The 27,977-nt window shown below is 47.4% G+C and overlaps 2 protein-coding genes across 8 annotated transcripts in view; one reads left to right on the forward strand and one right to left on the reverse strand.

The window, feature by feature from the left end:
- The first annotated feature begins 1,647 nt into the window (after positions 1-1,647).
- NCF2 (neutrophil cytosolic factor 2) lies at positions 1,648-11,018 on the forward strand. Of its 4 annotated transcripts, none has more exons than XM_032117831.1 (16): positions 1,648-1,958; positions 2,155-2,286; positions 2,365-2,447; positions 2,755-2,863; positions 3,073-3,210; positions 3,511-3,618; positions 4,546-4,605; positions 5,446-5,489; positions 5,692-5,833; positions 6,127-6,189; positions 6,488-6,566; positions 8,341-8,384; positions 8,887-9,038; positions 9,113-9,224; positions 9,432-9,594; positions 10,781-11,018. In XM_032117831.1, the coding sequence occupies exons 1-16, from the start codon at positions 1,785-1,787 to the stop codon at positions 10,876-10,878; spliced, it is 1,701 nt and encodes a 566-aa protein (XP_031973722.1). In that variant the 5' UTR covers positions 1,648-1,784; the 3' UTR covers positions 10,879-11,018. The 4 variants fall into 4 exon arrangements, with proteins under 4 accessions (XP_031973722.1, XP_031973723.1, XP_031973724.1 ...); XM_032117832.1 differs by having other exon boundaries at positions 3,076-3,210; XM_032117833.1 differs by lacking the exon at positions 2,155-2,286 and having other exon boundaries at positions 3,076-3,210.
- A 796-nt stretch (positions 11,019-11,814) lies between these two features.
- The window catches only part of SMG7 (SMG7 nonsense mediated mRNA decay factor), a 53,223-nt gene continuing 37,060 nt past the window's right edge, over positions 11,815-27,977 (reverse strand). For 2 of the 4 annotated variants that reach the window (XM_032117806.1, XM_032117805.1), the window contains exons 14-23: positions 27,542-27,977; positions 23,804-23,948; positions 22,190-22,578; positions 21,074-21,439; positions 19,459-19,608; positions 16,968-17,048; positions 16,241-16,400; positions 14,804-14,974; positions 14,540-14,691; positions 11,815-14,038 (exon numbers count right to left, since the gene is read on the reverse strand). In XM_032117806.1, the coding sequence (XP_031973697.1) occupies positions 13,925-14,038; positions 14,540-14,691; positions 14,804-14,974; positions 16,241-16,400; positions 16,968-17,048; positions 19,459-19,608; positions 21,074-21,439; positions 22,190-22,578; positions 23,804-23,948; positions 27,542-27,977 (2,164 nt within the window). In that variant the 3' untranslated portion in view covers positions 11,815-13,924. The remainder of the gene's footprint in view (positions 14,039-14,539; positions 14,692-14,803; positions 14,975-16,240; positions 16,401-16,967; positions 17,049-19,458; positions 19,609-21,073; positions 21,440-22,189; positions 22,579-23,803; positions 23,949-27,541) is intronic. The other 2 variants (XM_032117807.1, XM_032117808.1) reach the window with 2 other exon arrangements.

A 27,977-nucleotide genomic window follows, 5' to 3' on the forward strand; every position in this document is an offset into this window, starting at 1 on the left:
CTTTTCTTGACTCTCCAGAAATTAAAAACTTGTACATATTGTCACTATACAAACTCAAAACACATGCACTGCACCCCAGCTGGATTTTGGACATTCCTTTGTATTTCTGACCCATCTATTGGCAATCTGGGTTTGCTGGATTCCAAGGGTCTTTCACAGGAAATGTCACCATCTCTGTTACTCACTTCCTGTTGGATGTTATCGTAGAAGAAACGAGTTTACCTACTGAGTAATCTTTGGGCAGAGAAAGCGGAACGAAAGACTCACTCTTGCTGAAAGGACTGTGTTTATCACAGCTCTGAAATCTCACTGTTACATTACAAATACTCAGGCGGAAGGAGAGCTCCTGTGAGCATTCCAATGGGGATGATCTCTCATACTCATCCAGCTCCCCTTGTACTGGTTTTGGGATAAACCTGACCCAGCAGTGCACCAATTCAGATAATTAAATGAGCAGAAAATTATGCCTCCAATAAGGTGAACCCTTTGCTGCTCCATGGGGTCTCCCATTCCTCTCAGGAATCAGAAGAGGCACCTACAGGGGTGTTTTCACACTCACCATGTTGTTACTCCTACCCTTTTACCTGAGCATCACTTCAGCTGGCTGCATCTCCCTCTGCCTTCCTGGAGGTCAGAGAGTCTTCCATGCTCCCGTGGGAAGCCCATAGGAGCCAGCTGAGATGCTAAGGGCAGACATACAGCTGGAGAACCAGAGAGCCCCAGGCTCAGGGTTGTGTTTGGTCCTACTTTGGATCAAAACCCCAGCCTTTGCTGCTCAGGAGCTCAGGTTCCTCCATCAGCAGGACTCAGAAGTCTCCTCCCCAGCCTCCCTCCCACTGCTGGAGTTACGTAATTTGCTGGGGAAGTCTTAGTAAAGGCACAAGGGCTTAGTCTTGCTGACATATTTTAAGGTCTTACAAAATACACATCACGTTGGTAGATGGGGCAGAGGCAAAGTACTTCCAAAAATGCTTAAAAACCATGTGTGGAGCAGCCATCTCTAAACCTGTGAGTCAGCAGCAGGTCAGAGTCCTGCTGTCACCGTGTGCCCCATGCTCATCTTGGCCCTGTGCTCCCACCAGTGCTCCAGAGCCAGTTATGCTTCGTTGGCCCTAAAATGCCTGGACAGAAGTGATGTTACACTGAGCCCTCGGGATATGGTGCAGCATGGCCACTGCCCCAGGAACCCCATCCATGGGCAGCTCCACATGCCCTTAGCAGTGGAACTCCACACTGGGACAACACGGTGGGGTCGGGAAGGACCAAGGGTTTCCCAGGCAGTGCCTTGGGCCTTACTTCACCTCCCCACTTGGGCAGACAGGGAAGCCCCAGCCCAGCTGTACCTGCCAGAAATTGTCTGCAGGAATCGCTTAGCAACGATGGGACTGCGCTTTGCAGGGCACCCAAGGGCTCAGCCCAGCACTCATCCTGGGGTTCTGCAACTTGAAATTTGACCAGATGAACCACCCAGCTGACAAAATCCATGGCCTTTAATGTAAAAAACGGAGGAGCAAAACCCGAGTAGGCAAGGGGTGGCTGCCCGAGAGGAGCAGGGATGCAACCCATGGAAACCCGCTGTGTCAGAGGCAGCCTCTGCCGCACTTCCCCATCCGGAGGCTGATGCGAGTGAGGCCACTTCCTGCCAGGTTTGTGACGGGGGTGGGGGGAAGGCAGAAGGACCGGCAGAAGGGAGCCAGAGAGGCCGAGCTGCGCCTCAAGGAAGGAGAGGGAGAGGGGCGAGACCCACGAGACAGGGGGATCCCACATCCCACTCCCACCACGCCATGTCCCTGGTGGAGACGATCCGGCTGTGGCAAGAAGGGGTGTGTGCAGCGGACAGGAAGGAGTGGAGTGCTGCCCTGGATGCCTTCACGGCCGTCCAGAATCCCCCTGCCAAAATCTGCTTTAACATCGGCTGCATCCACCTTGTCCTGGGGAAGCTGGTGGAGGCAGAGGAGGTAAGGTACAGCCCCTAGGGCCGCTCATCCTCTCACCTCTGGGGGCTGCCCAGATAGGTGGACATGGTGGGGAAGGAAGGAATTAAGGATCATGGTCTAAGGGATGGATTCAGGGCCTTTTAAAGCTCTGAGGAAGGGGGACAGCACTGGGCTGCCAAATGATGCACAGCCCACTGTTCACCCTCCCTCTCTCCAGGAGGTGCCCATGCTGGCAGATGGCTCCAGCTCAGAAAAACCCAGGAGCCTGGTACAGGCTCTCCCCACCCAGTGCTGCAGGGAGACACAGCCTGCAGAGCCCAGCTCACGCCACTTGGCTAAAGCAGGACAGGTACAACTGCTCTACACCCTCAGGTTTTTAAAGGTGTCCCCTTTTTACCCCCTTTTTGCCCCTCTCCTACCTCTGCAGGCATTCACCCGGAGCATCAGCTGTGACAAGCACCTGGCAGTGGCTTATTTCCAGCGGGGGACCGTGTTTTACCAGAGGCAGAAGTGAGTGGAAGGGTTTCGAGTTTCATTTTTGCTGATTACAGAGATGTCAGCCTTCAGATGAGGATGGCCCCAGGCAGGTTGGTGCCCCAGAGCCCAAACAGAAACCCCTCGAGGTTAAACAGGCTCCTACTCTTCAGCACTGCAGTCCTGGGATTAACATGAGCCTCAGAACCTCTCTCCTCCCGTGGGGTGTCTGAAACACTGCAAGGATAGAGGGGAGACCCGACTGAACTAAGTCTGAATACAAGCTTAGAGGCAAGGAGGTTGCCACCATGAACTGGTGACACCTTCATCCTCTGCTCCACAGCCATGGAAAGGCCATTGAGGATTTCAAAGAGGCGCTGGCCCAGCTGCGAGGCAACCAACTCATTGACTACAAGATCCTGGGGCTGCGCTACCGGCTCTTTGCCTGCGAGGTGAGACACACCTGGCCACCAGTCTTGATCCCAAAGGTCTGTTCTCCAGCATGAGAAATCTAAAGAGGAGACAGCCAGCCTCTCTTTGTACCTTGCAAAAACCAAGCAAGCGGGTGCAGCGCGACTGCCCCACTGCCCTTTCCTTTCCTGCCCTCCTGGCAGCGGTCTGGCTGCTCCAAGAACTTGTTCCTTTGCTCCCATTCCTCCAGCAGATTCTCTACAACATTGCACTGGTGTATGCCACAACAGAGAACTGGGAGAAGGCTGAGGAGCACCTGACCCTGGCAATGAGCATGAAGAGTGAGCCCCAGCATAACAAGATCGACAGGGCAATGGAAGCCATCCTGGTACGGAGGAGCAGGTCTCACAGCCCCACAGGGAGAGGGAGGGAAATCCCACTGACAGCACATCCACCTTTTAGCAGGATTAAAATGCAGTGGCAATGGATATTGTAGTGGGACACAAGTCCATGGGAAGAGCTTTGGGTCACTGGGGAGGCAGGGATGGGAAGACAGGACCAGGGCTGGGATTGGGCTGTCATGGTGGTGGTTTGGCTTTATGGAGCAGACCCCAAGCCCAGAGCAGAAAGGACATTCATCAGTCCCTGCTCTCACCTCCAAAAGCTCCATGACTTCTCTGTGCTACAGAAGCAGAAGCTCTGTGAGCTGGTGGCCATTCCTGCAGGGAAGCTGTTCAGGCCAAATGAGAAGCAAGTGGCTCAGCTGGAGAAGAAGGACTACCTGGGAAAGGCAATGGTAAGAAGGCTCTATATTATTAATTCAGGCCAAGCCTGTGGACTGAGAAGAGCTGTTGACTGCCTTCTCATCACCCCTCTGAGCTGCTGCCTGGTAGGCAGCCAGAGACAGGGAGCTGGTCAGGGATCCTCCAGACATGGAGAGAGGGATGGCACACAGGGATCTTGCGGGGAACAGGGAGTCTGCAAGAATACAGGAGCTAAAAGCATGTTTCTGCTAAGCATGGCCTATTTCTAGTTTGTCTCCTTAGTGAGACATGAGGGACATGAGCTGGAAAGAGCTTCAGCTCGTGCCAAGACATTTTCAGGGGTGGGGGAAAGGAGCTATATAACATTTGACACCCACAAACAACCTCCAGTTCTTCCACCACTCTGTTTGAAAAGGGCTTTTCAGCTCAGATAAGCAAGCAAGCTTCTCTCCTGTGAATGTGCAAAATTCAGTCACTGGGATACCACCCTTGGGCTCAGGTCCTGGGAGGCAGCACTCCTCCAGAAAAGGAACCAGGCACTGGGGAGTCAGACAGCCAAGAGCCAGGCAGTTCCTTGAGTGCCAGAAACATGCAAAAACATATATCAACTTTCTAAATTACGTTTAAGGTCACCTGTAGGAAGTATGGGCTTGAGCTGGACACTTTGGCTCCCTTCAACATTTGTGATTAAAACAGAAAGGGAAACTTCTAGGTTATAATGCTTCAAGCCACAGAAACAGCCAGGCTAAGAGCAGAAAATTTACCACAGCTGAGAGGGAAGCTTTGGTGCCAGAGGCACTCAGTCTGTAGTCTAAGATGCTTAGCCTAAAATCACAGCCCCTCCTGAGCTTGAAGCATCCTGAGGAGCTTGGCTTGGCCAACAGCAAAGGAGGAGGGTGGACATCAGAGGTCTGAGAGAGGTCTACAGGCACCAAGTCACTATCTGTCTTTGGCTGTAGGTGGTGGCATCTGTGGTGGACAAGGACAATTTTTCAGGATTCGCTCCCCTACAGCCACAGGTGAGATTCTGTGAGTGACCAGCATGCTCAGTGCAGGATGACATAGGGTGGCTGTCATCCCACACCTTGCTGAGGGCTCTGACCTGCAGTAGGGACAAAACAGCACCCTTACCATCCTGAATTCTGTGCCACCTGCTGTGGGGAGGAGGCAGGCACTGCTTCCACGGATCAGCTGCTACTTCCAGCACCAGGAAGTTCATTCCAAACCTACCCACAGCTGTGGCTGAGGTTAAGCTGGTTTCCTGTATGGGGAAGTAGTGGGTGGGGTGATGGCTCTGTGCAGGGGGCTGCCTCTGACCCTCCACAAAGGATTCATTAGGGATCATCTGCCTAACCCTGAGTGGAGAAACAATGACAGTTCTGTTCTCACTTTGCATCCTCTTGTCTATTCCTGAACTCCTTTGCATTTCCCATGCCATTTTCCAGATGACATAGTGGCATCTTCCCATTCCTAAAGGTGGCAAGAGTTTTTCCAGGAGCTTTTTGGGAGGCTATGGGAAAGCACAGCACAGCACCACACCATTGCACAAGATAAATTACACCCGTCTCAATGCAGACAGGTGTTGACAATCTCAATCCCTCTGTGAACTGAAACTAAAATCAGGAGTGAAAAGAGGTTTTTGCCTCTGAAAACCAACTGTATGTTGAAGAATTTGGAAACTGTTCCTTAGAAGGAGCAAAGCCAGTGATATTCCTCATGGCACTTAAGGCACCTGCATGTGGAGGAAGGAACAGTGTTGGGGTGAGGGTAGGCATGGTAAAAGGCTTCAGGACATTTCTGCAAAGCAAACAAAATCCTCTGGATTACTGGTATTTTCCTTTTTGTCTTCCTTTTGGCAGGCCTCTGGTCCTCCACCCAGGCCCAAGACCCCAGAAATCCTCAGGTAAGTTGGATGAAGGATGGATAACCCACGCAACCATGCACAACCCCATCCTGCACTCTGGCAGCCGAGCATCCAGTTGGCCCCCAGAACTCAGGGGGAATGGGGAAGGTAGAAACAAGGAGGCAGAGGTCTGGATTCTCCCTATGATGTAAAACAAAAGCATTGCCAACCTTCCTGACCTGTGCACTGCTCCCACACCCAGGGCCCTCAGAGGGCAACCACACCGTGTCATGTACGAGTTCATTCCTGAGACCGCCGAGGAGCTGCAGGTCCTGCCCGGAAACATTGTCTTTGTCCTGAAGAAAGAGAAGGACAATTGGGCTACAGTGATGTTCAATGGAAAGGTATACCAGGAGTGTGCTGGACAGGAGGGGTAGACAGCAGATTGTAGTTGAGGTTCTGCAGAGGCAGAGCTTTGCCAACAGTAATTAAATAAGTTTCTGACTGAAGTCTCTTATGCCCACCCTAGGTTAGGCCACAGGGTTCAGTGAAATCCACCCAACTTGCAGAAACTAAAATTCAAGCCTCAGGAACCCTCCTGGATGCAGGGGAGGGTGAGGACACATCCAGTTGTGTCCTCCGGTAGTGGGTTGCCTTCTTGCCAAGTAATCACTACTCATCTCTCCTTCCCCTGCAGAAAGGGATCGTCCCCTGCAACTTCCTTGAGCCTGTGGAGCTCCAGAATAAGCTGCATATCCAGGTGAGGAGGCCCACGCCCACCTGCCAGTAGGACCCATGTGTGACTCCCTCCCCCTCATGATGCTGGGGTTGGTTCTTCTGGCTTATGGTCACCTTATCTGCAAAATCTGTGTTGGTGGCACCCTGGTGGGGGTTGGCAATGCTGGGGAGATAATGGATAGCGAAGTCACCCCTCGCCAGTTCAAAACCCCAAACAGACTGGGAAAATAACAGGTTGGAGGGGGGCTGCACAAGGCAGCAGCACCCCGGCCCCTCATGAAGGGTGGGATTGACAGCACTGCCTTCTTCCCATGGCACAGGAGGAAACACTTGTAGAAGATGAGATTTCTGAGTCACCCACCTTCACTGTGCTGGACAAGCCACGGCGGCCGGCGCCAGGTCAGTGTGGGGAGCTGAAGGGATGGGGGCACAGGGTGATCCCACCAGCAGCAGGTTGAGATGCCGTATTCTCACTCTTTGAGACCAGGACTAGGGTTCATCTCCATCTCATTCCTGGCCCCATTTGCAGTCAAGGACTGGGAGATATTAGAGCAGGAGGCAGAGACAGCAACTGCAATGCTGAGGATGGAGTATAATAGTGTCTGTGGGGTCCCTGAGGAAAGCAAGTCCCTCTGTGCTCTTAATTAGCACAGCAACTAATGAGAAAAAGGGCCTGGAGGTAGGAATGGGGCAAGAACCAGCTTGGAGTAAAAGATTCCTTACAGACTTCTCCTTCCAGCAGGGCATCCGTGATAGTTTCAGTGCTGCTGTCAGCTGGGCTAGGCTTGAAGGAGCTGTATAAAGGGGATTCCTGGCTGGTGCTACCCAGTGTCCCACATCCCAGGCCTGGGGCAGAGATGGTGACACCAGGGCCACCACACTACCCCCAGCACAGATGGTTCAGGATGCTGGGAAGCTGAAACAGGGCTCTGCCAATGGTATCCACGCTGCTGCAGAAAAAACCTTTTGGGGTAGAAAATACCACTGTGCAGAGACAGTACTGCCCAGGTGTTGATGTGCTGCAGTCTAGTCTGGCTATCAATGACCAACGTGCAAAAAAAAAGGAGTATGTGGAAAAGACATGGCTGAGAGGGGCCCTCATCCCTGTCTGTCCCTGTCTGCAGGGAAGGCTCAGAACAAGGACCAGGCTCTGCTCCCTGGGGCCCAGCAATGGGACAAGAGACCATGGGCAGAAATGGATGCCCAGGAAGTTCTACCTGAACATGACAAAGAATTTCTTTCCTGTGCAGTGACCAAGCACTGGAACAGACACCAGAGAGGGTGTGGAGTCTCTCTCACTGGGGATACTCCAGACCCATCTGGACACAGTCCTGTGCCTTGTGCTCTCTGATGACCTTGCTTGAGCAGGGAGGTGGGACCCGATGACCCACTGTGGTCCCTTCTAACCTGATCTGTTGTGTGAGAACCAATTGCCTACCCCCACTCTGGGGAGGGCCTGAGCCAGGTGGTGGGGAAAGGCGGACCAAAAGATGATGAACAGCAGGACAGGGAGGGCTCGTGTCCCTGTCAGGGCAGCCTCATATGCGTCCAGGGGTAGAGCTGGCTCTGGCTTATGGAATTAAGGACAAACACCTTATGGACACAGCAACCCCAGTGACCATCTTTATAGCATCAAAAGCCATCTTGGATCTATTAGTGGGACCATGTTCAACACTGTAGCTCGGGATCTTCCTGGAATGAGCACAGTTGTGCCAAAGCACTGCCAAAATGTAAATCAGATTCTCATGAAAAGGCTTCCACAAACCTGTGTGAAATCACCCTGCCTGAAAGCCTGAGTTTAGCTTTACAGCCCCATTGAAGGACAGGGATTGCCTTTGGTTTTCAGGTGGATGTAGGGAGATCAGAAGAGCAAAGACACTAAAACCAGCAGCTACATGTTTATCTTTCTTGAATCTACCCACGAAAGACATCCCACCCCTCATGTTCCCATCCCTGCAAGAGGGAAGGCACAGAGTGAAAACCTCTGCTCAGTGGTTGTATATAGATCTTACAGATGAACCTCTGGCAGATGCTGTATCCATTCGAGGGACCACCGCTGGCCCCAGGGTTGGTTGGTGTTGCTGGAGATCATGATGGACTGCAGGAGGTCTGGCTATATGTTTAGATGTTTACCCCATCCCACCTGCTAAGCCACCTTTTTCCTCCTCCCCAGACTACATTCCTGCTACCGTGGCGCAGCCAAGAGACACAGCAAAGGTAATGTCCTGCGAGCGCAGACCTTGAGGTCCTACAAATCTGCATTTACCAGGTGACTTAAGGCTGCTTTTTGGGAGTTCTCCTCCAGGCCCCAGATGGACCCAGGGCAGTGACCAGAGCCACTGTATGACTCTCAGTCAACCTGAGGCACTTGAGAAGGGAGAGAGCTTGGCTGGAATGCACATGCTCCTGGGAATGGTCAGCGTGTCAGAAGGTCGCACTGAGAAGAGAGATGGGAAAATACAGCAATTCCAACTCAAAAAAAAAAAAGAATGAGGGGCTTGGAGGGTGGACACAGCTCTAATTCGATCACCCTAAAGCCACAATTTGGTGCAAAGTCCCTAACCTATTACTGGGCTCTCTCCTGGGATAGGCCTGGGGCTGCCGACCAGCCAATGTCCAAGCACAGCTTGGGAGGCACAATCTAACTCAAGCAACCACAGTTTCCACATCCCTGTGCTTGCCAAGCCACACACGGCGACATCCCGTTTCCTACCCACAGGAGGCTGAACCAACTGTCTCCAGCCCCGACATCGTCAAGGTGCATTACAAATTCACAGTTGCCCTGAGAGTCGATCGAGGCCTCTCCTACAGGGAACTCCTGGAGCTGGTTTGCAAGAAGCTGGAGCTGCAGCCTGAGCACACGGAGCTGAGGTGAGGCACTGCCGGCCCCAGCAAGCCAGGGCCATGTTCCAGGGCTCCTCACCTGCATCCCCTGCACACACCAGGTACAAGCCTGTGGAGGGCCAGGAGCTGGTGACTCTGAGTGCAGAGAATGTGGAGGCAGCCTGGAGCCAGAGCAAGGACAACTGCCTGACAGTCTGGTGCAATGGCACAGAGGTCAGTGACAGCTACAGGGGGCAGCCACCTTCTCTTCCCTCCTGCCTTTGCTCTCCTTGCCACAAGCACAGATTTGTGGCCAGCGACCTCATGAAAGGATGGGAGCAAAGAGTGGGTGGAGAGGAGAAGCAGAGCTCGTCTCTCTTGCCCTAGTACAGAGAAGGAAGCCAAGAGGTCATGCCCTCACCAGCTTGTTTCCTGCCCTAGGGAGAGGGGTTTGTACCAGACAGCAAACCAGAGGAGTCACTGCAGGAGGCAATGCCAGGGGAGACAGGACCAACCCATGTTGTAGCTCAGTACAGTTATGAAGCCACCCAACCTGAAGACCTGGAGTTTCAGGCAGGAGACATGATCCTTGTTTTATCCAAAGGTAATTGTGCTCCTCCTGGGACAGGAGAGGGGAGGGGAGGGACCCCTCAGCTCTGGTGAGAGGGAGGGTGGTGTGGCAGCAGCAGAGCCCCTCCAGCTCTGCCACGGGATTCCCATCCACATGTCCCTGTTACACACACTTCTTCCAACATGTTTTCATCACTCCCACTTCCACCGCACCCCACCCAAACATTTAAGACAGGAGTTACACTAGGGCTGTGTTTAAGCTTACTGATCACAGTGGATTCTTCCAAGGAGACACCTCATTTTAGCTGCCATCCCCACAATGGGAGCACGCTCTCTCTCCCATTCCTTTCACCTGGAACCTTTTTTCATCTATTTTGTTGTTAATGGTACAATCTTCCATTAGTCATCAATATTAGTCCTTAGTGTTTCTGTGGGAATTGAGGCTTAAATACAGACTAAATCTCAGGAAGATCAATGAGGAACTATATACACAGGGCACGTTCCCCTCCTCATTTGAGCCTCTGAGTGAAATCAAGACATCAGGAATAGGTTTTAAAGGCAAAAACCCCCTTATATTTTGCTATCTGTAGTTCTGTCACTAATCTGTGGTGGCTGGCAGGCTTTAGTAGCAGTACACCATCGGTCCCCCCCCCTAACGTTTGACTGGTTAGTTTTTGCACCATGCAATACTGATGGCCCCCTCCACCCCAAAATCCTACCTTCCCCTTCATTGCTAAGTATTTCCCAATTCAAAGCTGGTTCTTGCCTCATTTGGTTCCCCCACAGCAAAACTGTCAGAGCTCGTAGGCTTTACTTAACCCAAGGTACTAGAGGTTTTAGCAGTTTGTTTTAGGGTTTTTAGATGAACATGGGAAACAGGTGACAGTATACTTCAGATGTATCCTGAAGAGGACAGACCAAGGTCTCAGATGATTTCGTCGCTCTCTACACTCACTTTGTTTCCACTCAAGGCAGTTTCCAAGCCCCCTGGTCTCTATTTTGATCCAATTTCCCACCCCCATTTGACATTCCTTCTTACCTTACCACTTTCCTCTCTTCCTCATTCCTCCCTTTCCTCCACATTCCACTCCCTGCTGGGTCTAGCACTGCTCAAAGGGTTATCAGCAGACACACCTTAAAATGGTGATCTCAGGCCTGTCTGCAGCACATGATGCTCCTGTGCATCCCTAGGGTCACAAGAACTGTGTTTTCCCTTCCAGTGAATGAAGACTGGTTCGAAGGCCAGTGCAAGGGGAGGACTGGCATCTTCCCATCTGCATTCATTCAACAGCCCAACACTGAACACCCAGAAAAGTGATTTCGGAAGAGCTTGAAGTTGTGGAGAGAAATTAAGAATTCAACTGTTGCCATTATGTAGTCTGCATATTAATCCCTGCATCTGAAATGAAATTTAAATGTTATTGCTACTTGTATTAAAAACTTTATATTTTACCTTTTGCATTGTTCTCTAAAACAGGAACTTGTTAAGAAGTTGCTAATTCCTGTTAGGAATACATTCATTCCTAAATCCTGTGCTTGCCAAGAGACTTGCCCTGTTCCCCTATCCTTAAAAAAGCTTTTATACAGATATGCCAGCAGCTGGGAACACCCACAAGAGGGTGGTGCAACCTGCATTTACAGCCCTGCCGGCAGATCCCGAAGGGGAAGTGAGTTCAGGAAGCTACAGACCAGGAAAGCATTTGCTTCCTCAAAGCATTACTGCCAACCCCAAGATCTTAAGAGCAACCACACAGCCTCACCCTGCTCCAACTCACAATTCAAATTCGCAGGGACTTTAAAATTCCCACCAATAAAAGCAGACACATTTTACATTTTCTTCAGCGTTGGGAGCCGTACTTCAAAGCTGTTCCTGATCAGTCAGAATTCTAAGACAGTACCTTAGAAAGACACAGCCTGGAATCCCAGAGCTTTGCTCCAAAGGTGCTAAGGACATTTATTTTTAAAGGAACTTATTCTGGAGACAATAAACACCTGTCATTTCAAAACCAGAACATCTCTGGAGTGTTCTGTGACAAACCTGGAAGCATGGAAACAGTGAACATCCTCATCTGCAGGCAGGTCATTGGCAGAAGGCTCTCTGTCCTCCTCCCCCTGCACATGCTGGACCAGGATGATTCTGCAACTAGGGAGGAGCTTTTCAAGCTGCCCCATCCTACATTTTTAGTTCAGTATGTAAAACACACTACACAGGCAGCACAAAACCACAACTGAATTATCCATACCAAGCCCAAGCCAGAACCACTGTGATTTATTTAGGTCTCTTCCAAATTTAAAAAAAAAAAAAAAAAAGGGAAAAAAAACCAACTTCAAACCTTTTTCTGGCTTCTACAGAAAAGTAATGCATTTTTAACTGCATGAAGCCAAGTCACACAGGAAATAAATGCTACACACAGACACGGATGGAGAGAACATGGTTTAATTAAAGGCAAAGCTGATTTCAGCAGCTGCAGTTCTTGCACGGACAGACAGAAAACACAAAAAAAGCTTACAACACAAACCAGTTTCTGTTGGGGGCCCCTTCCCCTGCTCCCCCCAGGTGCTGGAGGGCAGGTGGGGTCAGATGCATTCCCGAGGCCGGGCGCTCATGCACAAGTGGAACGGTGCAGCTGGGACCTGGCACAGCCGGGAGTGAGATGGTGTTCCTGGTTAGCTCGTCGGGGGTGCAAGAGTCAGTGACGGCGCAAACACGGGAATGTCGCAGCTGCCTGGGCGCACAGCTTGGACACACACCAGGAGGGCTGGAGGGGACACACAGGGTGGGCTGGATTACCATCAGATGAGAACTTCACTTTTTGGACTTGTTAAAGGAAATACAGCTTTGAAATGCAACACAGAACAGTGATGTTGCTAAGGTGGAGCTTGTGGGGAGCTGCTCGTACCCCTGAGGGTACTGGGTGTCCTCCACCTTCCCTTTTTGTATTCTCTGGGTCTGCCCAGACTCCAGTGTCACTTCGGCTCCTGCATGTGCTTTGCTCTGCAGCTGAATTCCAGCCCAGAGATCCTGAATCATCACACAAACCCCTACTGCTAAAAACAGCAAATGGACATTGAGACTGCTTCTGTAACTTCCCTGGGAAACCTAACAAAAACGCTGTCCTTTTCTTTAACAAAGCTTCCAGTCTTCAATCCCCCTAATAAATAGCAAATAAAACGTTTTTTCCTTTTCCCTTCTGCACCTTTTCATCTATAAACAGCACTGTGCTGTTTCTGTGTGTCCATGGGTGCCTTAGATTTGTTTCTGGCACTGAAAGCCTGGGGCTGCAGCTGGGACAGGTTTCTGCAGAGCTGACCTGTGCCTCACTGGGCATGCGGATGCCCCACGCTGTCCAGGCTGGCTGTCGGATTCACCCAGCCCTGCTGGACCCCTGATTATTTTCTGCCATGGTAATGAAACTACGAGCGTTCAGCGAAGATGGGAAGATGGAAAGAAAACCAAAAGCAAAACAAAAAAAATAACCCCATTGAAAGCTTTCTACCTACCTATTAAAATGAGTCAGGCTGTGAATGCACAGACTAGCCTGCCCTTTGTGGGGCTAGCCACTATGCTACAGTAAAATGTACAGGAATCACACGTTAATTTAAAACCCCATAGCAGTTAACTTGCTTTTCAGCAGTGCTGCGATGCCCCATATCACCCCTTACAGCTCAAACACCTACGGAGAGAAGGGCATTTCATGCTGGAGTCTCTAGTCCACCCTCTGGGTGAAGTGGTGCTAAGTGCCAGACTCTCTTTCATGAAACTCCTTTGCTAGTCCAGGACACAAGAGCCCCACCTCGCCACCACCCACTGTGACTAGAGCAGCAACTGGGGCTCTCATTGCTACACACTGACTATGAAGCACATCTGTGTATGGAAGAATTCAGTGTGATCTTACTACTGAGACAGTAATAAAGATGTTTAGGAGTAATTTCAACTACATTCTCAGTCAGCGAAGCAATCATTAATGGATTCCTATTGTATCTCCCCCAAAGAGAGGAAAAGGATTGAGAAGTTCTCATTGGCTTCTCCCATCTGCCCTTTGCTCTCAGCTTTTACTTCCCATGTGGCTGGGGACATGCACGATGGAGAAGGTGAGAGGCGGTGATATCGGGTTACTGAGTGAGCCAAACAGCAGTTCCTCTCTCCCTCCAAAGGGCCCGGGGATGGGAGAGTTCCTGATGTTGTTTGCTTGCACTGCAGACGTTTTGTGCACACTCAGTGGGTTGGTGGAGCTCTTACGCCCTCCTGACAGCAAGGAACAGAAAAGAGGGCTGCCACCTGCACAGGACTGTGTGTGCCAGTCCCGCAGACCCAACATGCCATGGTTTATGGAGCCTTCGTAGTAAGGGTTGCTTCCTCTGTCTCAATGCGGCGGGTTCATGGTGCCTTGTCCGCGCTGCTGCTTCTGCTTCTGCTGCATCAACAGCTGCTCCAGGGCCGAGGGGCCAGGGTGCATCATAGAACTGGACCAGATGGACTAAAAACAAACAGCCAACATTAGCACCTCTTTGCATTACACAGCCCCTCTGCCAGATGGGAAAGCGACACCATGTTCTAATATTCTCCCTCTTTATCACTCATACCTGGCTTATCACAAAAGTTAACCAGGCTTCAAAGAAGACCTTCTAAAAAGAGACTCCCTGGAAGAAACTTATCCTCCTCCAGAACCTTCATTACTACAAAAATTCATACCACATTAACTATTACTAATTTTAGACTAGTCAAAGCTAATGCTAGAATTTCTTCCAGTTCTGCCAGCCTGGGCTTGTTCCACAAAATACTCAAAACCAGCAAGAACTGGAAATTTGTGACATCTTCCTGCACTGGTGACACCTCCCACACTGCCTGTGTAAGTGAATCTGCAGGAAAAACTTCGGGCTTCTGGCACTGAACTCTGACACTTCCAACAAGCTAACACCCATCAGTTGATCATCCAGCCTGCAGACTCGTCCCTGAGCACAGCCCCAGCCAAACCCACCTTCAGGCTCTCCATAAGCACAGCTGAGGAGTCCTCCATGGCAGGAGGGCCTTGGGCTGTCCAGGTACCACTAGGAGCGCTGGACTGGTGCCAGCTGCTCTCTGAAGAGGACGACGTTGCTGGGAGATAGTCCAGACCAAACCCTCCCATTGCTAAAATGGCAGAAAGACAAGTTCAAAGCAACATGGCAAAACCAGTGCAAAACAAACATCATCAGATGATGGTGTCTGACACCTCCGTGCTAACCTGGAGCCCAGCACTTGCCTGGCTTATCTGTTTTCCAGCGGTCTGTGACTCTCCGGTCTCTGCTGTCTGGAGTCCCAATGGGTCCAAAGTTGGAGAAAGGAACAGAATTGTGGTTATGGGTTGGAGGGGAGCTTGGCAAGCTGCTGGGGTTGGAGGAGTGAGGAGACTGGCTGGCTGGTGTTGAATGATCTAGGGATTATAAGGCAAGAGGGAAAAAAGGTCAGCAGAGACAGCAGGAGCCTCCCAGTTTTGAATTTCTTAGTGCTGCTGTGAATTCTGCCATCACCCAGTTTGCTACAATGCTGAAGGTCAGTTTTTATTCCCTCCATTACATGACTGTAATGTGAATGCCTAAATTCTGAGCGAAAAATTTACAAGAACAGAATGACTGTGTTTAATGCTTACCAGAAAAACAAAAACCAGGAAACCTCATGAGGGCTGGCTAGGCAAAGCCAGTTTTCCCCATGTCTCTTGAAGAACTTGTCTCAAACTAAATGAGTAATCATCTCGAAGCTTGACAAACCAATTGAAAAACTAGATTAGACCTTGAGGAGTTTGCAAGTTTACAACTTCAATTCCCAAGTCTGGGAATGTTTCACACTTATGTGAGTCTTAAAGCAATTCAGACCAGAACCCAAGAGTGAGCAAAAGAGGAGAGGGAGCATGAAGCAGCCTGTCCACAGGTAGGACGAAACAAATGATGAGGTGAAGGGAGAGGAAATTGAAGCCATGTGAGCCAAAAATCCTGCTAGAATAAAAGCACTTTGCAACTCCCTCCATTTCACCCACAACAGCTTTTCCTGGCTGGTTGCAGAAGTTCTACCAAACATCTCATCCAGCCCAGATATTACTTCAAATCCACTCATTTCTCAACTAATTCCTCTCTCATACTCTTCTGGATTTTTAGTGAAATTAAAATCATGACATAACAATTATGGTTTATGCCTTTAAGATAATTACTAACGAAGAAGCTGGTTTGCCTTATGGGCTGCTTAACAGTAAAAAACCAAACCCAACAAAACCCACTACTGTTGTATTTTCCTCCACTCTTCACTCACACAGTTTCTTTTTCAAATATTTACATTATGAAGTCCAGCTCCTCCTGCTTTTTCCAAAAAAAGCAACACACAAAGTATACGGACATCTGAGTTAAAGCACTACTCCCAAATGGCTGTCCAGGAAACCGAGTTAAAGAGATTTCAGGATTTAACACCTCTTACAATATTTATCCTGCTCAACTACTTAAATTAAAATCCAGGTTCTTACAATATATTAATTACAGAATCCCCTCGTATTTCTGAGGATATATAAAGTAAAACAGAAACCTTCAGAGACCTTGTCAAGCAAGTTTGGGGGTTTTATTTAATTTCCAGTTACATACAACTTGCAGTTGGTTTAGAATTAACTCAAATCCTCTTACATCACTAGATACAAGAAATGCCATACCAGGATTACCTGAGCTGGCTGGAAGGGATGGAGACCACGGAGTCCCTTCAAAGAGAGAATAGAGTGAAGTCTCCTGATGGGCAGCTGAAGGGGTGACTTCTGTTTTTGTGCTGGTATTCATGTTTTTTCCATATACCTCATTGAACATGCTGTTGTTCGGGTATCTTTCCTGAAAGAAACCAAACAATATAAGAGCTTAGGTGTTAGATTTATTTCAAACACTGAGACTGTACAAAGGAAACAACTGTAGTTCAAAATATTTTCTTATTCCTTTTTCACTTCCCAGCCCCATCTTTTCTGACCATTTAACATTAAGTCCATCACATTCTGAATCAGGACAGATTTCTCCCGGCTGGACTGCAAAGTTTTCACAAAATCTTCAGATTCACAGTACTCAGAAAAGTTGTATAAAGACCCTGCTCAATTCTCTGGAAGAGAACAGGTAATTCATTGCTCTGGAAATAAAAACCTACACACCACAGTACCCTGAGATGCACCTTTTCAGTCAATTCCATGAATTCACTGAGAGCAAAGGGCCCGTGAATGCAGCAAGACTCAAGAGTACATCTGTAGTGATACAGCCAAGATTAATTTGGGAAGAAAATTGATAAAGGCAAAGATTAAGGTTGATACAGACTGAAATTATGCATCCATGTGGATTTCTTTCAGGTTTTCTGCTGGCTTAACCACAACAAGCTGAAACAGCAAAAGGTATTGGACTCTGGTTCTCACTTACCTGATTTAGAGAAAAGCCACTGAGGGACAGGAAAGATGATGACTGAGACATCAATTCTGATGGTTTTTCCAGCAGGGACTTCTTCAGAAACCAAAAAGGGGAAAAGAGCAATTAGTGCTCAGTGTAGGGACCATGAGGAAAAGTATGTTAACAGAAACTGCCAAAGAGGTTTTGGTCACATTTACAACTTGTCTTGCATTTTAGCTCCAGCATCTTGGAGGACAGGAGAGGCAAGCTAACAAGTGCAAAAAATCAGTAGTTTTCCTACTACCTGTAATTAATAACCTATAAATCAGCAAACATGACAGCTGAGAGTCTCGAGACAAACCCCACTGCCAGAACAGGTTTTCAAATGCAAAGTCTAATATTCTGATACATCTAAAGGGGAGACTCCTGCCAAAAATACCTTATGGTTGTGTAAAACCTCGTACAAGTGAGAAAAGCTTGTACAAGTGAGACAGGATCCCTCCCAGTGACCAGAAGACTCCTTCAGACAAGGTTAGACTCTTGTATGTGGCTTCTGACAGAATATTTTTTCAGTTCTGAGAGCATCCCTGCTGTAGAGATGCTCTTAGACAGCAAGAGCAGCTAAGTGCTTTTTAAATTAGGTGTAATAGTCCAAGCGTCATTTAGCACTCTCTCACTTCCATTATAAATTACGTGTAGAGAGGAAGGAAAAAAACCCCAACCCAAACGCTTAAAAGAAAGCTTTCAAAACTCCCCATGACTTTTTACTTCCATGTAAAGATATTATGGACCATGACCTTTTTTCCATCACCTATGCCACCTCCCTCTCACACAGCTGTTATTTCCAGCATGAAATATTTCTTGTCTTTCTGTTCGGTTCTTACTATGATTAAGGAGTGAAAAACTCTCTCTGAAACGAGCCTTTTCAGAGAAGAAATAGCTAACACTGACACAGAAACCAAAGAAAAAATATCAAGCTTGGCTGGTAGACAATGACCATCACCAAATTTAGGATGTGGATCACCAAGCCATAGAATTAGTAAAACCATAAGTAAAAACGTGTGTGAACCAAAATAAAAGCTGTAGTCTTGTTACAAATAAACCCCTTCTTGCACTCTCACCAGCTCAGCATGTCAGGTGTTTTAAAATTTATTTTTCAAACAAGAAAAACCTGAACTAGCATCCCTCTGTTTTTAACACAGTCACATTATGTGGAGTATCTCTGCTTTCATCCTGTAAACTTAAGACAAACAGCCTTATTTTCTTGGCAAGTGGTCCCTAGCTTGTTAGATTTTCAAAGTGACAGCTCATTACTTTGAAAGCATGTTTTAAAACACAGACAAAATTCCCACTCTGCATATTTACACGGCTCGCACAGCAAAGGATCTCCTTCCATTTGTCAGCAGACACAACAGTAGGAGCTTCAAAGGAAGCTGCTGAAGCAGCAATTAATTTCTTAGCAAAGTTATCTAATGAGAGAGAAATGAGTGTCTATTTTGCAACTGGCTCCTTGGAATGGCAGGTAAAATAACTGAGGAAGAGACTTAATCAGAGATTTTGAGTAGTCACAAATAATTCTTTGTTACGGCTACTAATCTGAATGAGTATGATTTAATGACTGTGTTTGTAGCCATAATAGAAAGGCACGCTGCACTTTCAGAGGCAATTTAAAAACTCAACAGCTCTGAGACCCCCCCCAGCTAGTGAACTAGGACAGTTTTAATATAAAAAATATAGGAAAAAAAAAAAACCCTGTCAAAAATGACTATATTTCTGTATGAGTTACTGTGTATTTATCCAGTTAATTGCTATTTTCTTCCAAAGCCATCTTTCTCTTTTTTCAATCTCTTCTACATTGAATAGGGGAGCATCCCCCTGCCTCTATGGAATTTTTATATGCAGATTATAATCACAGAATCATGTCACAGAACTGTGGAATAGCCTAGGTTGGAAGGGATATTAAAACTCATCTCATTCCACCCCACTGCCCACGGACACCTTCCACTATCCCAGGTTGCTCCAAGCTCGATTCAACCTGGCCTTGGACACTTCCCAGGGATGGGGCAGCCACAGTTTCTCACCATCCTCACAGGGAAGAATTTCTTCCTAGTATCTCATCTAAACCTATTCTCTGTCAGTTTGAAGCCATTCCCCCTTGTCCTGTCACTACACCCTTGTTTTGATGACCCCCACAGCCCAATCAGTGCACCCTCTGCCCTTTAGTACTAAGCCCATAAAACTGCAGAAGAGCTAGTGCATTAAAATGATGCATCATGATGCATCAACACCTCTCCTGTGGACTGTACTTACAAAAATCCCAGTTCTTCTGATTCCTGAACAAATTAGCAGGCTTGGATGAGGCAAGTCATATCATAGGCCTCAGTGAAAACTAGCTCAAAGGTGAGGCAGGGAAGTGGACAGGAGGGATGGGGGAGAGAAAGGAATTTCACATTTCTTATAATTTCACAGAAGAAAGAGATGCCAGTTAAGAGTGAGAAGCAGCAGTATTACATCAAATACATACAAAGAGGCTTCGTCCAGGAAGAGAGGCGAGAGGCCCCAGCAGAGCTGGGTAAAGATCAGGAGGATTAGAGAAAATCAGCTCTTCCTCCTCCTCCAAGGCAGCCAGACTCTTTAACAGGTCCGGAGGAAGCAGAGGGGAGCTCTTGGGGTCCTAGTGACAGAAATGAGCACAGTGAGACAACAGAAGGCAGAAAGAACAGCCAGAGACAGTGAGGCTAAGCCAGAGCAGGAGAGAGAACAGCAAGAGGAAGGCAGAAGGCAGCATGCAGAGGGTGAGGTGAGAATGGTGCTGAGACACACAGAGAGAACTCTGAGCAGAAACGACCACCAGCCATATGGCCAAATGCGCACAGGGAGAGCAGCACGCATCAAAGTGACAGCAGAGAGCTTTAATAAGTGGAGCGTATGCTTCCCCTTGCATCCATGCTACATACTGAACCTGTTTCCACGTGCAAGAACAGCAAACAATCATTCTTCTACAGCTGATCTCTGAGTAATTTAGGTTTCAAGTAGAATTATGTTTGCATCTTCTTCTTTTTCCTACTTGTGGAGTTTCAATCCCATGAGACTTATTTCCACTGGTGATGGCTGCTATGCCAATGCACAGCTTACCAGCCCCCTGGGCCAGTAAAATCTGCAAAGTGCTTGTCAGACTGGGCATCTTGACTTACGTGAGGGATGCTTAAAGCACAAGCATCACAGGGCACAGCTTCTCTCTGTAGCTCAATGTGCTGGCACTTCGGCAAGGTTTCCATTTTAGGAATGAGGATGAGGCTTTGACCCTGTCTCCATCTAAAAACCACAACCTGACATCAGGGTAGGGGCAGACTCCTGTACATTGCCTGGCTTTTCTCTCGGAAGGATGAGCCAAGTGACCTCAGCTGACCATCACCATGTCCTGAGTGCATTTACAGAGGCACACCCCACCAAAGGTTTAAAAGGCCTCTGTTTAAGCCTCCTTATAAACATCACCGAAAGCACTCACAGACAACTCCAGGGCTGTTAATAAATAGCAGATGTTGGTGGGTTTATAAACAGCAACATGAAGCACGACCGCATGAATAGAAGTAAAGTATTCCATTACTGCAACTGGGAGCTCCGTCAGCGTCATGGGATTTTCAGGAAGAACAAACAAACAAAAAATCCAAGACAAGACTGCTGCTACCATCCTTGATTGCTCAACCTATTGCAGCCTCAGCCATTGAATTCACTATAGCAGTGTTAGGAGTTCACCTAAAGCGTAATAATTCAACTGCAATTATTTGGGTGGCTTTTATGGTTTTCATCAGTTGCCAGACAAGAATTTTCTCCAAAACTATCAGCTGCCACGTTTCTTGACCTGGCAGACACAGTGCAGAGATGGATGTCACATCCACACTGAACAAGACGTACATCTACTTGAAACCAAATCTTCGAGACTGATCCCACACACAGCCTACTGAAATGGGGGATTCATCCCTTTGTGCTGGAACCCCAGGCACTGACACTCAGGTCTCTTCTAAACAAGCTCACATTGACCTACTTGGGACCACAGGGCATTCTTGAAACAGGGAAACACCAAGAGTTGCCGGCAATACCAGAGCTTTGGTTTTCCCCACTTGCAGCACAGATCTTACCTCAAAGGTCATCCTGGAGACAGCATCCTGCTCAGAGCAGAAGACTCCCTGCCGCTTCCCCCTGCGGTCCATGTTTGACTGCTGGGTCATCACCCTGTTGTCAGTCATGCCGTAGGAAGAGTCCCAGTAATATTCTGGCACCTTGACTTCTGAGGGGTTCTGGTTATATGGCTCCATTGGGAAAGGCTTCATTTTTTTCTCCAGCGGTTGCTGTTGCATCACAGGAGGCTGTAATGACTGTTCAAAGAGCTTGAGAGGGTCCTGGGCCTGCAGGTAATAGGGCTGCTTTACAGGCATGATCTTCCCCAGGGAGCCTTGGACTTGAGGGGGGTTCCAGAGCTGCTTCGATGAGTCTGTCTGTGGATACTGAGGCAGAGACACAGGACTTCACCAGTGGGGAGGAACAATTCATGTTACCTGAATGCCTAACTCCATCCAAGCTGTCAGCCTGGCTCATGGGTGACAGCAAATCTGAATGTTTGTGGAATGTCTGTGTTAGTGACAAAAGCAATTTCCATAGGCATCTAATACTCTTTAGTCAAGCTTTAAACCAACAGCCAAGTATAATCCTTACTCTAATCCAGTACCTTACAACCCAAAAGCCTACAAACTAAACCTTTAGTAAGGTACTGAGCCAGCATTTTGCTGCCCAGAACACCAGGAAGGTCTCACTATTGGGTCCAGATTTGCCAGAAGGGAGATTTTCTCCAGCACAAGGTGATCAAAGAACTAAGAGACGTAAGGGAACTGACACTGCAACCAGTTAGCCAAAAGGAGAGTGCAGGTGGAGGTTCACACTCAGTCCTCATCACTCACACAAGAAAACTGGAAAGGCCTGAGACAGACATACCAACTCCATACCTTGTCTGTATCAGAAACACACAGCAAACAGATGACAGAAAAGACATTCCATTCCAGTACATACCTTCCTTTCAGTTACAGCATCATATGTTCACACCCACCAAACTTCAGCTCATTTTCAAATTTGCCCAGAAGTTCACAATCAAAAAATAAAGTCTTTAACGACAATTTTGAAAGGTAATCCAGGAAGACAGTCTTGAATGTTGGCCATTTATTTTTAAATAAAGCCCAGCATGTAGCACAGGCCAAGTTTACCTGCTGGAATCCGGAGTGGTGTGGCGGGCTCTTCCCCAGGCCTTGCACAGCTTTCGTGGGGGACTGGTGCTGCTGCTGCTGGGCCAGAGCTTGGACCTGTAACTGGCTTGTGGACTGTGCTGTTGCCTGAGCTGGTAAAGATGAGAGGGGTTGCTGGGAAGGAGGTGGTGTTTGCTGAGGTCCCTGGGTCATTGGCCCTGGTCCAGAGGGCCGCTGCTGGCTGTAAGGAATGTGGGACTGTTTCCCACCTTGCACCTGGTTTCCTGCAGGCGAATGAGCTGTGGGCTGGAGGAAGGTTCCTGGGACAGAAACACCACCCGGGAAGGTATACCCCGTGCTCATGGAGAAAGCCACAGGAGGGGGGACAACATAGGTTGGAGGAGGAAATCCTGGAAAAGATAAAAAATTCACCTTTAATCACAGTTTGGCAGAGCAGATAGCTCCCTCCAGAAAACTTACAGTGGGGTTTCTCTTCCTATGCTGTTCATTTAGAAAGGAGGCACCAGTTTGCACACATGCACCATAATGTCCTTCCTCACCTTGGCATGTGCATGGCTGTGATCACACAGGGATTCAGAGTTTGTTCTGAATCTGGAGTTTTCTTGCAATATTCCAGGCACTGATAGTGGTTAGCCATGGCAGTATCTGAGGGTCATATGTTTCCACGTCCCTGTGTCCCCTGTCCCCCAATCTCCCTGCTTTTTTTGACCCTCACTACCTTTTTCCTTCCTTGCTCTGGGGTTTTTGATGCTTTACCCCCAAAGTTTCCTCCCCTTCAAACACATTTTCAGGGACTGAACTTCTGCAAGAACAAACAGAAGCAATCAATACAGTAAGTGTACTGCCTCCTCCCAGAGGACCACCAGTCTCTGGATCAATTTAGAGAGAGACAGATGGTAACCAAACAAATCCTCATATCCGTAAGATCAATTCCTTCCCTGTAATTCACACCGACAAGCCAGGTTTGGAAGGCAAGCTTTAATTCTGTGTCTCACAGGCCAGATTTTATGCTGACTTTGAGACAGGGAAGATGCCCCTCTGTCTTATATTGAGAGTTCCATGTAACAGGTGCAGGGAAGATACCAGCTTCCAGTTATTCCATGAGCAAACATGGATAGCAAGGTATGACAGGCAGACTCCACAGCAAAATGGGACATGCAGTGCAGCAACAGAAGCAAGTAAGACCACACAAATTACAGCTTCAAACATGAGCACCACTACAAAAAGTGAGTTTTAAAGCAAGCATTGTGATTGATCTTTTGCAATGGAGTCTGAAGCACCGGGAATGCTTCAGAAGCAGTGCTAGCAGAAAGCTTTGTTATGTTCAGACTACCTACAGGAAGAGCCTAGTGTGAAGTTCCTTGATCTCACAACCACTAAACCAGAAGGCAGGTGGCAGATTTCATGACAGACCTCAATTCCAAAGCATAAGGAATCTTACTTATCTCGTTTCACTTCTGCTATGTCCCTTCTTTACTACTTGATAATATGTTCAACAGGAAAATCCATGTTCATTAACGGAGCCCCTGCCTTCAGAGGCTGCACCAACCACTATTACAGGATTTTCTTCACAGTCAACAATAAATGACACTTCAAATGAACGATGCAAATTACCTGGCCGGCTAGGAAGGGGAGGGAAAGCTCCTGGGTGATGAATAGGGATGAACTGGGAACTGCTGGCCTGACTTGGAGTCTGAGTTACAGGTGTTTTCCTGGCTTCTGACACCGGAGTCTTCCTCATCTCCGTCTGGGATTTCACCTGATGCAAAAGAAAGTATGAAGAAATTAAATAACTTTTCCTAAATTTCCACATTAACCATATCATGTCTCAAGCCAAAAATTAAGCTCTCAGATTGTCTGAGTGGTTATTTTCTTTTCCCTAAGTAACTGGGAGAAGTTTGGAACACAGGAACCCTCCTCAGTGACCTCAGGCAGGTTACCCTGCATGTCCTCAGGCACGTCTCGCCTCACAAAAGCACTCAAGGATATTTACTCAGAGATGCAAGAAGCTCCTTCTCTAGCATGAGAGTGAGAAGCAGACATAGTATCTCACCATTCAAGGAACTTACCATGCCGCTCACCTGCAGTGTTTAAAAACGGAAAGTGCAGATGCTACTATGCTTCTCCTAGGGCACTGCTTCAACCTAAGTCATGCTACTTACCTGCACCACCTTAAAATCAAACACTGCCACATTCTTCCTGGGGAGTTCTCTCAGCCTAATCCATATGGTGATGTATATGCACAAACTCCTCCACACTAGGGAATTCTTTTGACCCAGAGCATATAAGACAAACAGCAGAAGTGCTTCACCTCATTCAGTTTACTGTGTAACTGCGAGGTGTTCTGTTAAAAGAGCTGCACCAGTTAAAGGCAGAGAGAAGAATGTAATGTAATGTTTACCTGATTCTGAGTCTGCCGCGGTCTGGGTCTTCCTGGGGAGGAAGACAGAGGGGAAGACTACTTTCCCTTTCTGTTCAGCTCGGCAGAACTGCCTGGAATGCAAGATGGAGCAGGCAGGAAAAAGACAGCAAGCAAGGAACCTGGGCAATACAGAAAGGGCCTAGGAGCAGACCTGACACCAAGCCTCAAAGGTGAGTGAAAGAAAGGGTTGTATTAGGGACCAAATTAAAAAAAAATCCAAACCAAACAAACCAAAACAGTGGGGGGTTTATTTAGACATTTAGTGCTGCTGAGTTGAAAGGAGTTACAGTTGTTTTCTGCCAAATTACAATAGTAAAGGGATAGATGCATTCAAATCCTTTCTTAAGTTCTTTTTCAAATTTAATTTCCCCATATAGAAATTATGGGACGGTAGGGTTCTTTCTGCATTTGTAAACTGGGAGGTTTGGGCGGATTTTTCATTTCCCACTAGAAAAAGTCTGGAGGGAACTCCACCTTAAGGTTCTGGCTGATGCTAAACACCACGAATAATGCGGGCCCTTGCTCATGCCACATCTTTTTGCCCTCCATCACATTCAGCATATTTAACTTACATTGTGCTGTCCCTTTTTCCTCCACAATAAGCCAAACATTTTTATAACCCATATCAAGAACTGTGCATTCTTTTACAGAAATTCTGGAGGATTGAAAGACACTCTTCCTGCCACGGTATTTTAAAACTCGAGCTCTGTTCATCAAAAACTCAAGGATGCTATAACACATTTCCAGAGGACGGCTTCCAAAGGCACCCTGCATGTTTTACAGTTAACTTTGTAAAAACCTAAATCACTGAAACTGATTAATCAAGACAAATTTCAGTTTCTTCCTTGCTTCTACTTGATATCACCTCAGAAGTGTCAATGCTACCAAATATTTACCTCCACAACAGCCCTAAGTGTTCCTACACACTACTTGAGAGAGGCACCATTTTATCACAGGGACCTTGTAAGAGTATGCTACACTTTGAATGAGTCTTCATTGAACTTCCTTGGCACCTAACATTATCTTCCCTGGAGAGCAGAGCTTCAACCCAGATCACATCCTGCCTGAGCATGCAAGTTTCCCATGCAAAGCAGGACTTATCACTTCTTTACCACATTCTTCACATTTTTGTCAAGTAGGAACTACAGTATTTAAGCTTTTGAAGGCAACGAACTATGTAGGAGATAAAGCCTGAAACTGCCAGGAGTGCCAAAGCAGAACACAGTCCACCAACTTCTATGAAACCTACACTGGTTTCTCAGTGTGGGGGGAAGCAAGCACTCCCTCTATTCTGGAGCAGGTCTGGATAAGCAAGTCCACCAAATTATACAAAACAAAAGGCATTTCACTGGACTTGTTGCCATAAATACAGCTGATAGAGTTAAAAAGTCAAAATTAATTTCTATTCAAGAAGAGACAAACAATGACCAACATCATCAGAGAAGATTCCGCTACAGCTGGGTTTGTTGCATCTTAAGACTAAGTCAAGCAAATTTCTGATAAATAAGCTATCGTCCCTATTCAAAAAGCTACACACAATACTGAGATCTGCTAGGTTTTTATCCACCTGAAGTCCTTATTTTGCAAGACAGGGGCACAAAGATCAAATGCTCAGTTATGCTCAGACCCGCAACCGCATTCCAGATGTATTTGATAAATAAATAAAACTTACTATTCTAACACACCTATGCTGGTTTTCAGATACCAGAATCGTGTTCTACAACTCAGAAATGATTGTCCCCTGGTTTCTGTAGCCTTTACAGAAACCCTTTGTATCTCATGGTATGGCTCCCCTGCAAAACCAACTGAATAATGCTGCCAGTTCAGACATTCCATTTCATAACCATGATGTTTAACAACAAGTCATCAGGAAGAAAACAAGGAGAATAATCCAAGGCTCCTAAATAACACAAGCTGGAAAGACTGAAAGAGATAGTTAGTCTAGCCTAAGGAAAGGACCTCAATTGCACAGGCCTTTGGAACAGCTGCAAAGAGGAAGAGTTATTCTGCAGATCTGTCCTGGGCAGCAGTAATGGGCTTATACAGAGGCAAGGGACACAGAGTGTATTAGGAAATAATTTCCACTTGCAAGACCAGTGAAGAACTAACACACTTTCTCTAGGGAAATAATAGAAATCTCCATCACTATCATTGAACGGTTCCAGTCATCATCAGGGAAGAACTGAGATTGTCTAGGTACAGATCAGATCAGCCCTGAAACTCTACCCCTCATTTACTATGACTCAGTGGAAGTCAGACCAGCAAATTCATTGTTTACTTGATATATTTTGTACATAATGCTCAAAGAAATAGATAAAAAAGCATGCCCCTAAAAAATAAAACCAGTAAAAGAGAAGCTGATGTGAAAACAAACCATTTTGAGCAAGTGCCTGAACACATATCAACGATTTAAGAGCAGAGTGGCTTTCCTTCCTTTACAAAGAGACGCCTGACTGCACCCACAGTACAGAGGATCCTACTCCACATATATACAATCTGATACTTTTGTGACATGTTCAGTTTGTTGAATGTGCACGAGTCAACTGAACTGAAAATGCAGAGTTCTTTCACAACAGACCCCAGAATGGAGAGAGCATGACTACGACCTGGCCACATGAACTGCCTTGGTGGCCTGAATAATTTGTGAAATTGGTAGAGATCTGTTTTTTAAGACAGTTACAGCAAAATCACCTTTCATTACACTCTCTTTTCCCCCTCCCTCTCTTTTTGGGATAGCATCAAGGAAAAGCAAAGAGATCCAAAGATCACCATCGCCTGGTCTTTGAGGTAGAATTGTTTTATATTTTTGAGCATTAGCTGTAGGGTCCACAGTGAGACCTCAGCTCTGCCACACTCTACACAAGCAGTGACTGCCCTGACACAACATGGCACAGTCTCAGACAGAGTGTCCCTCTGAGCTAAAGGCTTACCTGAACTGCCACATTCTGCTTTCCTGCTTCCTGCATCTTATCCAAGCCACATTTCTTAGTCTCATTCTTTCTTTTATTGTTTTCTTTCTTCCCATCATTCTTATTTGCTACTATTCCTTTGCTAAAGTCCCGTCTCTCCCTCGCTAAGTCCTTTGGGGGGTAGATGCGCCCTTGTTCTCTGTTCATCTCCCGGGGCTTGATGTTCTCTTTGAAGGTGACCATCGGTTTTTCTCCTGCATCACAGCTGTTGTTCAGACTTCTGCCAGAGGACAGCACTGATTTGAGTCCAGGGCTCCCATCAGCACACAGCGGCTCTGCCATGGATGTCTCCTGTAAGGCGAGACTCTCTTTGGCTTCACTAGGGTCCTCCAGTAGGAGCTCCGGGATTTCCGTCACAAACAACAGCTTTCCTACCTCATTCTCACATTGAATCAAC

Source organism: Corvus moneduloides, chromosome 9 (assembly GCF_009650955.1).
Source record: "Corvus moneduloides isolate bCorMon1 chromosome 9, bCorMon1.pri, whole genome shotgun sequence".
Lineage (NCBI taxonomy): Eukaryota > Metazoa > Chordata > Aves > Passeriformes > Corvidae > Corvus > Corvus moneduloides.

Coding starts and splice junctions, on each gene's coding strand:
- NCF2 (XM_032117831.1), top strand. CDS start 1,785: ATGTCCCTGGTGGAGACGATCCGGCTGTGGCAAGAAGGGGTGTGTGCA. Junction 6,567..8,340: donor GCCACGGCGGCCGGCGCCAG/GTCAGTGTGGGG, acceptor CCTCCTCCCCAG/ACTACATTCCTGCTACCGTG. Junction 9,225..9,431: donor TCTGGTGCAATGGCACAGAG/GTCAGTGACAGC, acceptor TTCCTGCCCTAG/GGAGAGGGGTTTGTACCAGA.